The sequence below is a fragment of the Halichoeres trimaculatus genome, unplaced genomic scaffold (assembly GCF_033239565.1).
Source record: "Halichoeres trimaculatus isolate MK-OKI-2021-1 unplaced genomic scaffold, fHalTri1.1 fHalTri1_scaffold_22, whole genome shotgun sequence".
Lineage (NCBI taxonomy): Eukaryota > Metazoa > Chordata > Actinopteri > Labriformes > Labridae > Halichoeres > Halichoeres trimaculatus.
The window spans coordinates 12,766,779-12,781,155 of record NW_027437200.1 but is presented as its reverse complement, the minus strand read 5'-3'; the positions used below and the strand labels follow the sequence as shown (position 1 = coordinate 12,781,155).

General features: G+C 37.3%; 1 protein-coding gene across 1 annotated transcript in view; it reads right to left on the bottom strand.

Moving 5' to 3' along the window:
- Positions 1-3,733: 3,733 nt before the first annotated feature.
- Positions 3,734-14,377, bottom strand: part of col25a1 (collagen type XXV alpha 1 chain) — a 200,075-nt gene continuing 189,431 nt past the window's right edge. Inside the window, exons 30-37 of the mRNA XM_074699304.1 lie at positions 13,321-13,401; positions 12,388-12,441; positions 11,995-12,048; positions 10,614-10,640; positions 10,456-10,509; positions 7,500-7,577; positions 5,944-5,982; positions 3,734-4,315 (exon numbers count right to left, since the gene is read on the bottom strand). Of these exons, the coding sequence (XP_074555405.1) occupies positions 4,313-4,315; positions 5,944-5,982; positions 7,500-7,577; positions 10,456-10,509; positions 10,614-10,640; positions 11,995-12,048; positions 12,388-12,441; positions 13,321-13,401 (390 nt within the window). The 3' untranslated portion in view covers positions 3,734-4,312. The remainder of the gene's footprint in view (positions 4,316-5,943; positions 5,983-7,499; positions 7,578-10,455; positions 10,510-10,613; positions 10,641-11,994; positions 12,049-12,387; positions 12,442-13,320; positions 13,402-14,377) is intronic.

Genomic DNA, 14,377 nt, shown 5'->3' with positions numbered 1-14,377 from the left:
TTAGTAAGGAAGCTCAAAGCTGGCGTCATAACCAATGTGGTTCTGTCCGTGAATTGGCTTCATTTCACGGTTTCAGGAACAGACCAAAAAAAAAAAAAAAAAACATCACTGTATATCCTTGATCTCATAACAGAAAGAAAGCCTGCTTTAAAAAACATTATCAGACCAGCTTGCTCAGACCCAAATACCCCTGCAGCAAATTCCAGGCTGGAGGAGCAGCATACCTAAAGCTTCTGTTTTAAGATCGTAACTCTTATTTCTAGTCCTCTTAGAATAATAAAGTTGGGCTGGTTTTCTTCTTACTGCAGGTTAATTTGCCTCATTTTCTGATTTCAATGATAAAGCTTGAATTCTTGCTGTAGGATAATTTGCTGGTGGTGTAAAGAACTGCTATTGCCTACATGATCAAGTCAATCTCTGAGGATACATATGGCTTTGATGAAAAAGGTGGCATAAATAAATACATGTCCACATTGGGCTTCTGTACACATTTAAGTTACAGTGCCACATTTTAGAAGCTATCTTTATTTATACAGGGCCAAAATCAGGAACCTTGTTACATTTTTTTTTTTTTAATATAAAGCATATGCAGACTGCCCTATGTGATATCATTCTTAAAAACTTGATCCATCAATAAGCAAAAACTTGACAGGCAGCAACCTCGAGCAAAACCAAATTGATTAATGGACTAATATCATGAGAAGATCCCCAAAGAAAGACAACACTATTTATTGTTGTACTTGAAAGACTGTGTTTATTTGGCTCCAACAATACAGTCATATGAAATGTCAGTTCAAAATACAGATGTGTGAACACAAGGGTCTTCAAAGAAATGACAATCAGTCGGGTAAGAAATGAAAAAGTAGAAATGTAGAAGAGAGACTGAACATATTCCACAACACAAAAAAAATCAGTTGTCAATAATAAAAAAGAAAAGAAAAAAACAACACGGATGTTGCTTTGCACTTTCACGGCTGTACCAAGACTGCACTACTTTGATGCAACAATACTGTTATTAACTAAGGCTGTGGTGCATGGGAGACCAGGCTGCCAACTCTTAGCCTGACTTTTTAAAATCTCCTCCATCAGGAATTAAAATTTGAATTTTTTTTCTCCTGCTAATGGGATTAAGCTACTAATGGGGAACTTGACTCAGGGGCCTTTCAGAAACAATGATAGTCAGAGACAGTAACCTATCAGTGAGTCATGTTGGAGCTCCTCACCAGCTCTGCTAATACTGATACAGTAACTAATACTGATACAGAAATAAACATCTGAAGTGTTTTGGCACACCTGCTAAAAGCAGAGTAAAAAAAGAAAGTCAAACAAGGAAACACATTTCCACACCAACAAACAAATCCAATGAAGAATCAATAAAAAAAAAAAATTAGCTGCACATGCTAAAGGTACAGTAACCTGTGAGAACAAATACTGGAACAAGGGCTGGAAATCAAAACACAAATTTAGAAAAATCACAACACAATTTAGTAAATATTACACAATGGAAATAAAGTTTGACAACATAATTGAAGGGACATTTTCGAGGAAATATTCCAACCAATCATTGAGTGAAATTCAATGAAAGGTCTATGTTGACTTTCTCTTTCGATCCAGGTAGTGGTATACAGAGTAGCACGGCTGAGCAAATGGAGCTTTAGGAAATCACGACTATGTGATATTTCTGCTGCATTTGATGCTACGCACATTAACCAAAGTATAAATTGCACTTCTTGTCAAATGAGCACACATTTTAACAGTACATTAAAAATCCACTATACACATATCAATCTACATTCAATGCAAAGAGAGACAGAGAAGAGAAAGAGTGAGAAAAAGCCGATGAGTAACTTGACACAGTTGCATCGGCTTGGCCCGGACACTCAGGCCATCGGTACCTTTGTTGCTATATTTAGCTTTTTGACACGCAGTATTAAATAAAAGCATGTATTGTAAGGCCTATATGCTAAAATAAATGCACCATGATGACATACTAGTCTGTAATGTGTAAAAAAACACCTTCCCGCACAGTGTAATGTGTGCATACTTGTCATGTAACACCTCAGCGTGATGCAGATTCCTCGTTGTAGACACAGATGCAGCAGACATTAAAACAACTGAAAGGAATGCTGTGTAGAACCAAAATGCCTTCATTTAAGAAATGATAGAAAAATAAATAATGTACCACTTAAAATATTGAGACAAATACACAAATATATGCACAAAAATTAAAAATGTTACAAACAATAAAGAAACCTGTTGTGTAGTTCTTCCCTCTGGTTGAGGGCATCAACTGAGCTGAACTAGATAGCACCAGTAGAAGTGTATCCATTCCTTCAATAATGACAAACTGTACAATCAAACAGAATCAGCATGGGAATAAATGCTCTTAAATCCTCCTGTGGTTGTTGCTACATCACAACAAAATCTGCCCTCACAGTGAATCAATCATGCATATTTCTTATGCTGAAAAGAAGATAGACTGTGAGGATTACTTTGCATATCACCCGCTATGTCAGAAAGTGATGAGAATATAAGAAACATGAGTAAAATACGGTGAAAAACTGACCTAGTTCTGACTTATTACTCCACTTTTTGCTCCATCTGATATGGAATGTGACAAAACTGGCCACCAGTTAGACTGCGGTGTAACAATGGGAGGTTACCAAATGACTGTCTATCAAATTGAACCTTTTCTTGCAACATGTTTCCCATATGTTTAAGACAATACATAAGGTGTAAAAAGCAGTGTAATGTTACTGCTATTCAACAATACTTGTCTTAATCTGACACACATGAAATACCAGCTACAACATGTTCAACTAAATCTGCTTCCACTTTGAAAAAATGCCAATGTTTCTCATACAGCTCACTCAAATCAATGCTTATTTTCAATCATTAAGAAATCTGTACGCCATAAACTGTGTACATGCAGTGAATTGACAACACTGTACAGAAAACATCCCATACAACAAGTCCAGAATGAGCAAGTAGCACATTTTGTTATACTGCTGGATGTGTTTTTGCAACAACAAAGAGCTTCATTAAAACCATGTACAGGTAAGCTACAGCCTACATGCTAATCAGAAACTCCTTAGAAAACAATACTTATGAAAAACAGTGCGCGATGTTTGATTTATCAATACTCATGACCAAACAAGGCTTACCCTTCTGAAATGAACACTGTTCTGATAATCAAAAAAAGATGTTATAGAGTTTTGATAAAGGAATGAATAAAAGCTTGAGGCACCAAAGGCTATTATACACAAAATACAAACAATGGTAAAGAATGAGAGCAAAAAAGAAAAATAAAGAAAAAAAGATTGCATTCTGTAATCGCTCTCAACGGACATGGAAGCATCGCCTGTAAGGAAAGACAGATGCTCCAGCTTATCTTCAACGAGACAGACTCTCAGCGGATCCGTTTCAGTCTGCTCTCAGAGGGGGTCCTGAGCCTGATATACTCTCCATCAGTGCAGTGAGCCCCGCTAAGTCCTCCCCTCTTGTCCAGCGGTATGTGAACGCACCACATTGATGTTGGTGCAGGGACACATGAGTGCCACAGTGACCACCTGCTGATGCCGCATCCTCTGCAGGCATCAGCAAAATAAAGCAACAAAAACTTTACTTTTTGGGGGTTTTCAGGCTACCAGCCATGGCGTGACTCCCTTGAGAAGATAAAGCAAAAAGAATTACTAATTTAAAGATCCAGGATGTTTTTTTTTTCATGTTAGTGTTTTCTTTTCTGCAGAAGCCATGACGCAACCACAAAACAGTGACACATATGTACAATACATAAATATATATTTTCAGTATACTACTCATGCTTTTGCAGGGTCAGGGTGCAATGTTTCTGTTTGCAGTCTTCTTTTTAGAAAATGATGCTGCGTGACTAGACGGTGAGCTTGTTGAGACAAAACGACACAAAACACCCAGCGTATGGTGTTAGAGAGCCAGTCCAGATTCTCCTCCTCCTCCTCCTCCTCCTCTTCCTTCCTCCTCTCCTCACTCCGTCATGAATCTGGCCGAGCTGTGACGGTCCAGTCTGAGCCATGCAAAGACTACAGAGACAAGTTCTGCCGCCAGCCAGGGATTGAACTCCACCATGATGTGGATGTGAGAGCGCGGACACACACACGTTTTGTTTTTTTTTCCACACGGTGATGTGAGTAGAAGCAGCTTAGGGATGGTTATCTCTTTTTGTACACATAGACTTCTTCTCTTTTAGACTTTTTTTTTTGTTCCATTAAAAAAAACTATAAATACCAAAAAAGAAGCATTATTTACAAACTCCATGCGTTTCGGGTTAGAGTGATCACTGCAAGAAAAACACAGGAGAGAGAATGACATGAAGATGGACAAATTTTCATGATGTTTCATGACTGAGTTGAACAATTTGGTTTGACACAGTGAGTCAAGTTATTATTTATTCACAAGATACTCATGCAAACATAAAGAGCTGAAAAAAAAAACATTGAAACAAGTCTTTGTCACTTTGACATTGTGTTTTTTTTTTGACACCCCAAACATAAATTGATCATTTTTTCTCATTTTGTCTTAATAATATCCTTTGCGCACTTTATAACCAGCTTGTATGCACAAGTTTATTTATTGTGCTGCAATATATTTATCTTGTGTGCACAAGCCATTATCTTGATGGAGCAAGTTGATTATCTTTCGGGCACAAATATTTGTTTGGTGTGCACAAGCTTTATCTTTTACTATCACTTGTCTTAACCTGTGTGCACTTTTCAATAAAGAGAGAGCACAAGTTGTAAATGTTGTTGTTAAAGGATCAATATTTTGTGGTAAAAAGTTATCTTGTGTGTCCAAGATATGAACTTGTTCACACAAAATAATAATCATGAGCAGAAGGTATTATTTTATGGCTGCAGGTTATCAATCTTGTGTGCCTACTAAAACAGTGTGCACAAGATGATACCTTATTATATACCAAATAAATAAATAAATGAATAAAAAAGGTTTTATCTTGTTGGTATTTTGTACACACAATTTAACCAATGTTGCGCACAAGATATGTATATTTTTTGTGGTACAAGATTTTTGTATCGCTAGCTGTGTGCACATGCAGATATCTTGTGGTAGTATTTTATTTTTTGTTGTGTGCTGATGCACAAAAGATAATTATTCTACAGGAACAAGTTCTTGTGCACATACAGTTTTTTTTCTTTGCACATAACTTGTTAGCAAAAAAAAAAAAGAGCTTGTGTACACAAGCTAATATCTTGCTGAACTTGCTTCAATAAGATAGAGAAAAAGGTTATAATCCTATTATGAAAATTGGTAATCTTATTTACCAAAGAAAAATATCTTGAGCCAACAGATGTAATATCTTTTAAGTAGGGATGGGTACCGAATTAGGTACTTTTGTAGATACCGACCGAATTCTGTCAAAAGTACCGGGTATCGATTCAGGTAGAACCAAAAGGTACCATGTTTAGGTACCTAAACGCATCCTTGTGACTGTGAGGAAGTGGTAGAGTAAGTGATTTTCCATGCTGGACACGAACACAGCATTGCAAGGTTTTACATTGAAGAATAAATATATTAAATGTTAAAAAATTGAGATTTTGTTTTTAAACAAATTGATATTTTTTACCACATAAACACAAAAAAGTATCTAGTACCGGTACCGATTGCCAGGTACCGGGCATAGGTATGGTATCATTTCGAATGTGAAAGGTACCCATCCCTACTTTTAAGTGAAAGTTTTTATCTTGTTTACACAAGTTAATAAATGTGTGCATAAGTTATTATCTTGCGAGCGCAAGATTAACTGTTCCTACAGATACTTTGGCTAACAGTTATCTTTTATCTCCCAATAATATCATGCTCTAGCTTTAAATCTTTTTAGATTTGTCTCTTTTATTTCAGTCTCTCATTCATTATAGAGCTGTGATGTGGTCACATATAGTCTTAACTTACCTTCTGCCAGCACCCAGGCATCGGTAATCCATCTGGGCCCTGTTAAAGAAGTTGCAGGGAAGAAAACAACTATAAGGACTGAAACAGGAAGGTAAAGTTTGCTCCATACAAAATACAGTTGAGACAAAAACTACTTTATCAATTATGAATTAATTTTTTTTTAGGAATCAACAATCAAAATGCATTTCATTCAAAAAGCTCAAAGTTCAACAGGAAAATAAACAAGGTCACAAATATATGATTCTAAATTAGTAAGACATCATGACACACAAGTTACTATTTAGTCCGACACCAAAAGCTCCATCAAAAAAAAAAATGCAAATGAGTCAAAATTAGTCAAAACCATCAGATTAATGAAAAATATCAACTTTAACTCTCACTTTACAGCTAATCATGGCCTTTTGATTAGCTGTTTTTATGCATGGAGCTGCTTAAAAACTGCACAGCATCTGCATTAATTGCTGTAGCTACATGGCTATGCATGCTGAAACAATTTGTGTCTTTAGGGAATGCAAACTGCACATTCTCACTTAAACTTACTGCGACTGACATTACACCACATTTTAAAGGCCTTATTTAGCAAGAAATGAAATAAATATACTGAATGATGTCTCTGTAGTTCTACATCCAATCCTAAGTTAGCACAAACTACACATACAACATGCAGCACCAAGACAAAAAAATATTTTTTATGCACCTCGTTTTAGACTGTATGTTTCAGTGTTATAATGAAACCTTAATATCACAAATAATAACTATATTCTCTTTCATGCATGTAACACACAGCAAATTATATCCAACTCATGCACATCAACATGTAAATGACTCTAATCTCTGATTTTAACTCCTTGAATTGTGGACACTGACAAAATCAGCAAGTGTATCTTTAAATGTAATCCTCATAGCTGGTTCATGTGAATGAATCTGAATGGTATTTAATAAGGTGATTAGAGTGACATAGAAGTGTATTTTTATGTGTTCTAAATCCTCTTTATATCTGCACACATCATGCTTAAGATTTTACCTTCGACCTTGAAATAAATTGTACATTTTGACCCCCAGATTTCAGTGCAGTCACGTTCATCCTAGCATTTTAAACTCATGGTCTGGCCCAATTGGTACATATACAGAGGGAAAAAGGGGGAGTTAACCGAGTAGAGGAGGGGTCCTTGGGCATCAGTAAAGGAATATGTGTTAGCACCAGGTTAAAAGGTAACTGCTCCATGGAGGGATCAGCTGGAAGGAAACAGGATTGAAGCAGAACTTTTCTCCAGTTTTAATCATGGGGAAGAAAGGATTCAGTTAAAGGGATAGGTTTGCATATCTTAAAGTGTTTGTAATGAACCTGCAGTATGTGTGTTATCTATGACAGGCTGCTTGCAGTCAGGAAGTTAGTGATGTATATGTTTTGGTTTGTGTGTGGGTGTGTGTGTCATACTAAATTGAATGAAGTGAAATCATGGTGCTCTCAGGTCATGCATGGTTTCGTTTCAGTGGTGACTGAAGGTGAGCAGCATGCAGGGGTAAGAAGTGGAGGAAGAAGAGAAATACTGTACCAATTGGCATGGGGCATCCAGCCCGTCCAGACCTGGCTGCCCTGGTTCCCCCTTTTCACCCTTAAATCCCCGGAAACCCTGTTTGCAAAGATGACCTAGGAGTGTTACTGGGAGAAGTGGACAGCCTATAAACCCTGTGACCGTCTTCTGTGACGGACGTTAGAGGGGGAAGCGAAGGAGGAGCGGCTCTGTTAGCTTCCTGATACCACAGTCCAGACAAATTTGCTGTTTTCTAAAGAATGCTTTGGTGTCAAAATGGTTAAAAAGAGTCTTGGGGGAGAGTTTTGGGGGTTGCAGTTGTCTGGTGGCTGTTGGGTATCAGAGCAGCCTCAGAGCGCTCATCCTTGTTTGGGACGACTGCTCTACACGGCTAGGAAGAAATTCCCAGCTCACAGTTGGGACATACCAATGGGCAAGGTGCATCTAATCCAGGGGCACCCTGTTCGCCTTTCTCGCCCTTAGGCCCTTTTTTGCCCTTCTTTCCCTTCTCCCCCTGTGGATACAATAGTTTGGTCAAGTTAACATTTTTCTTAGCATTTGGGTAAGAGCTGCTATTAGCGAGGGAGTGATTAACAAGAAGGAGGTCCACAAAGGAAAAGGAGACACAGTCCATGTTAGGCAGGAGGATATATCAGACACAATTTGGGGGTTCTCAAAACATTCCTAAAGACAGGAAGAGGACAAAAATAAGGAATGGTAAAAGAAGAAGGGGTCACAGAGCAGACTGCTTAAAGGGAAGTCAAGGGCATAAAGGATGAGAAAGAGTAGCAGGGAAAATGGAATATAACCACACACACTTAAAAAATATCAAACCGTATCCCTTCATATTTAGACTGAAGTTAGTCTTCCTAGGTCAAAAGGACGTGCATTGTTAAACAACACAATAAACAAAAACAGTGCCCCAATTTCTATCTGGTTATCAAAAGTTCCCCAAACTTGAATATTTGAAATCAAGTCAACTACTCAACTCAAGTAATTTTACCAGCAACCTTCTACTGCTAACATTCATATCTGCACCTATGGAAAAAAGTGATCCAATCTCAACCCCAAAAAACTGGGCTGCTGTGCAAAATTTTGATCAACACAAAAAGGTTTTTAAATAATTTAAATCCATTTTTATTGAGAATACTGCAGTGACAACAAATCAACTGAATTTATGAAAGTGTATGAAAATATATGCTAATCTGAATTTTCAAAAACACTTTGGAAAACATCCCCAACTAACAAGGTATAGAGGGAAAAGGTTTGCAACTTGGTTTTAAAGACATTCTAGTGGCAGTGATCACTCCCACTAGCTGAAACATCTGAATAAAGTTTATAATGCTATTTAATATTCAGAGAATCTGATGAAAGCTCTCTACAATAAGATAGGCTTCAAATGCAAATAATACAAGGCTGTGATTTCTGGGTCCTTTGTGAAACCCTTATTAAACAGACACAACTCTGTAATGGAAATCACTGCATAGGCTTAACATTTACATCCAAAACAAGTGTCTGTGGATATATTTTGTCACTACATCCACAAATTAAGGATGTCCCTCGCAAAGAGGACAGCATATGTAAATATAAAGAAATGCTGGCAACTTTCCTGGCCCCATGTCCATATAAGATAGACTGAGGCCAAGAGGACAACTGTCCTGTAGTCTGATGAATCAATGATTGATATTCTATTTGGACATCGTGGACACTGTGTCCACTGCTTTAAAGACAAGGGCCTTAACCTTGCTGTTAACCCAGTTAGGAAGCCAGAATTTGTGAAGAAAAGGGGATATGTAGAGGCCTTTGGTAACACATTTGGTAAAGTACATTCAATGCTTCAACAGTGTTGGTGAAAGAAAAACTGATTTACACAAAAGTGAAGATGTCCTGGTCCCAACATTTTGAAAAGTGTTATCAGAATGATATTTAAATTGAGAAAAACTTTTCATAAATCAAAACTTCTATTTTAGTTTTAACAATTGATATGTTGTTCGTGCACTTTTTTGGTTAAATGCAGAATTTTAATGATTTGTAAACCAGCAAATTCTGTTTTTATTTACATTTCACACAGCCTCCAAACATTTTAGGAACTGGAGTTTTACTACATGCTGCTGTATTGTGTTTTAAAAACTCACATCAATGCCAATAACTCATAGAAAAGCAAGCTTTCTGTTTATGATGTAAGCAATTGTTTGCTACTGTTGACAGGAGCAAAGGATCTGTTCTGTGTTGGGAAAAAAAGTTAAGTGCCTAAATCTACTAAACTGAAAAGAACATTAGATTTCATGTTCTATCAGATGAGATGGTATACAGTTTCTCTAAGACATCAATAATCTCAAGACACACCAGAGGAGTTAGTAAGTTTGAAACAGAGAGATAAAGCAGAAAGTCATTAACTACAATAAACACAAGCAAAGAAGGGTTAACAACAGGGACTTATGGGAGTGAAGTGTTTTGGTGTATGTTCAGGCATGGAAACAACAGAAAAAAGAGGTGAGCTAAGAACCTGTTGTCAATGGACTTGTTTGATTTAACATGTTGATAGCACTTTTTTTGAATGCTTCAGAATGAGATTGGATTTGTGACTTTGAGAAATGAGATGGCAAATCATTCAAAAGTGAGAAACAAAAGCTTGATTGAGAAGACTACAGATGGTATTGAATTCTGTTCAACATTGTACCGTTATTATCTACATAAACTGTTGAAGATAAGTTAATCGATCCACAAACTAGAGGTGCTACAAAACAGACCTAAATGAGCATATTTAATCTATCCGTCATTTTGACATTGTGAATATGATATATGTTGAAGCAAAATATATATATATATTTCCACTGTTCTCTTTTCTAAATAAATGAATAAATAAATAAATAATCTGAAAGTAATCTATTTAAAATATGTTGTATTCCTGTCCATTGACATCAGTCCTCTGTTTGGTTAAGGGGTTTACAAGCGATATTATCCTTTCTACATCTACCTTTTCTCCTCTTTCCCCAAGGTCGCCTTTCTCTCCCCTTAAGCCTGGCAACCCCTGAAAAAGCACAACCACTTCATTTTTTACAAACAGATATCGCACACACATGATTTCTATCTCTCCGTCTTTAGAGAAAAACACCGTAAAAAGTTGAGACTTACATCCAAGCCTGGTGTTCCAGCTGCCCCCTGCAAGAAAAAGAGCATGATGCAAGTCTTTAGTTTGCTGACTTCAAAGAGGGGGTGTTGTGCTTTTCTAAGACCTTATGCTGTCGCTCTGGTAGCTTTGTAGTAGCTTTATATAGCTAACAGCCCACACAAAAAAAACTTTTTTCCCTCTAAATTAGTGCTTTAAAAAAAATTATTCCAGCCTCTGTCTGAAATTTTTCGTTTTAGCTACCGCCTCTTTAAGGCTTCTCATCATCATACTTGCAAGTCTTGCGCAGGTCTTGTAAGCGTCTGGTACCAAGAAAGGACCATTTTGAGCAGTTTATGGACAGTTTATAGCCTTTTGAAAGTTTGCATGCATTAAGTATGAACATCCAGCTTTGTCCCTTTATTTCCATGTTTATAATATGGGGAATTATAGTATCCCTTCTTTAAAAACCACTGACGTTTATACACATTAAAATCTCTTCTCCAGTAAAAGATTTGGGCTCGTCTCTCTCAATTTTAGAACCAAAACGATGATCAATTTCACCAAAACTGATTGTGTTAAGAAATAAAAAATAAAACCAATGCAGAAATGCAAAGCACTGCAGTTCCTCCAGTGGCCTCCTGAGGCGTCCAAAAACAGGGGAACCCATATGTTAGCACAGGTGGAGGTGGTCTTTTTACTCCACACAGTTTCTTATCTCCACCTTTTGCCTGGATCTAGATAAGCCTCATGTACAGCTGAGTCAGCATTTTTAAGTGGTGAAATCACATCTATGGGCTGATCTTTACGAACTTAAGGGTGCTAATAGGACCGGGATCATTTTTTATCCAGTCTATGGTGAAAACAAAACATTGTGACACATTTTCAATGAGCTGTCTTTTGCTTTTTAAACCTGACCGAGGATTCAGGCCACACAAGTCATTAAAAAAAGATTTTGAGAACAAAGCGCTAGTGATATATTAAGTCTACTAATTTTATGAGAAGTAGATTATTTACAAGAAAAAAATGATGTACATTGAGGAAGATGAAGTTTCCAAAGCAGCAATAAGCTGCTTATTAACACACCTTCTGTCTTGCTCAATTCAGAACATACTCAAAACCCCATAACATTTCTTTTTACACAAATCTACAACTTCTCATATAAAAATCTTTTGTTTCATAATATTACAACTTAAATCTCATGAATTTTTTAACTTAATCCTCAAAATCTCCTTGTTCCCTTTTTATGTATAATAACTTAAAATTCAATCATCTAAATGGACTTTTGATAATAATAAAGAAAACACTAACTCAGGTGCCATAAACTCCTCTTTATTCATTCCTTCAATTATGTTTTTCAATAATGTTTTTTTTTTCCTAGGTTGATGATATCCTCATTTAACTTACAGGAAGTCCATAATGTCCCTTTGGCCCTGGCTCTCCTTGTGCGCCTCTCTCGCCCTAATAAAAAAGAACCAAAGGTGGAATCATGTTTATCAAACAAAAAACAGTTTGTTAAAACCAAACAATGCTAAAGGACAAAACAACATCAAATCCTGCTGTCTTATAGCACTCCAGGTGATAGAACAGGCATAATGTAGCCCGTGGCAGGGGTTGCAGACATGAATGATTACAACGAATTAAGAGGGCAGGCTTTAAGGTAAAAGGCTAGTTTCCTTTTGTATCATATAAAGTTGCCTCAAAACCAATTTCAGTTTGAATTTCAACTCCTCACGGGAGCATTAAAGTTAAAACACAACATCAGTTGGAGCATGATCGAAATAAACAGTTGTTTCTTACAATGTCACCCTTCGGCCCAGCTGGACCAGCTGGACCTGGAGGCCCATCCATGCCCTGCGAAAAAAGTGTTGGGAATTGAATTCACTTTTTTGGATGATGACTCACATCCTTTTTACAATAAAGTCGATTTTCCAAGCAAATAAAACATGAAAAAGCAAAAACAGATAAAGCGTTCACATTTGAACAGTTTTCCCATCTGGTTGGACCTACAAACAGTTACTGAGAGTACACGTGCATTGGCCACAAAGGACGTTTGCAACACTGCTGACACAGTTAATGTATGAGTGTGTGTTAATGCTGAGTTAATGCAACACAGGACAAAACGAGAGCCTTGGAGTACTTTCTATAAAAGCTGCTAATGCTATAATGAACTCTTGGCTTTGCCTTGCTAATGTGTGAACATTTAACAGAACTTAACTTCCTTTTTAATGACGGTAAACTGAACCAAAATAAAGTGATGGTGGTAAAAGCAATGAGGAAAAGGAGGGGGCGGTATGGGTGTCAGGGAGAAAAGTTGGCAGAGGTTGGGTGGTGAAGCCTCTTGGTCACATGACACTCACCCTAATTCCGGGCTTGCCGTCCAAGCCGGAGGCTCCCTGTGTGGTTATGGAGGTATGAGTGACATGAACAAGGCGGGATTAGTACCAGATGAACACTGTTATTAAGGACAGGTTGATGGCAGGGTTTACAACAACTAAATTACACTGTTACAGGGAAGACAGCAAAAAAGTCAGCCCAGGCAAATGGCAATGAGGACAGAAAATGGAGAAAGCCACATGGACACACACGCAAACACAGGCATACAAACACACACTCAAATGTTTTAGCATATAGACAAAAAAGCTTAAATATAAATGAGAGATTGCTGTATGTTGAACAGAATGGCTAGGGCTTTGTGGCAAGAGTAATCCCACAATGCAATGCAGTACTCACAGGGAGACCCAGTGGTCCGCGGTCGCCTTTATGACCAGGTTCTCCTCGAATACCCTTCATACCGTGCAAACCAGGTTCCCCCTAAAATAAAAAGAAAGAAACAAGTAAAGTTTGCAATCATGAAGTTTTTTAGCTTCAGAGGCAGCAAAATGTTGAAATACGATGAGAAAATGTATTTGTTTTGGTTTATTTACAGTCATCTTGGCCCTAATGAGAATGACTACCTATGTGTGTATGAGAAAAGTTAACTAAGATATTAAACTCTGGCACACTTGCTAGTCCAGAGGTGGCCAACCTGTGGCTCATGAGCCGCATGTGGCTCTTTGCCTTTCAGTGTGCGGCTCTTCGATCCATTCATAAAAAATATATATAGATCTATAGATTGTTATGAGTAGTGGTGTGCTGATCAATCTAAAATATTGATATACTGATGCCTACGTTGGGATCAGTATTCATCTATACTTGGGTGATGAGATTGATACTTAAGTTTCGGTTTCTCTTCTCTACATGAACTCCTCTCAATCTCTCATTTGCATATAGATAGATAGATAGATAGATAGATAGATAGATAGATAGATAGATAGATAGATAGATAGATAGATAGATAGATAGATAGATAGATAGATAGATAGATAGATAGATAGACAGATGGAAATGTATTGCTTTTCATTTTATGTCGTTTTGTTTACGTGTGAGAGGAAGTGAGTTTGTAAGACCACGTGTGTGGCTCTTTGTAGTACCACAGTAATTTTGTGGCTCTTAGTCTCTGACTGGTTGGCCACCCCTGTGCTAGTCATCACCAAAATTACTGATTGATAGAATGACTTATTTAGATTTGTATAAGTAAAAGCCCTCAATAAAAAAGATAGAATAGTGGGTCTGCAGCTCAACCTGTGGCAGACCCACTCACTGGTTACTGCCATAATACTACAACTAATAATAATACTCTACCCAGATAAAAACAGGCACAGATAATGGGAAATCAGCCGCTTCAGAAGTACCCAACATTACCATACATGAAATGTTGTTGCACTCATACTTTGGCTTGTATGTTTAC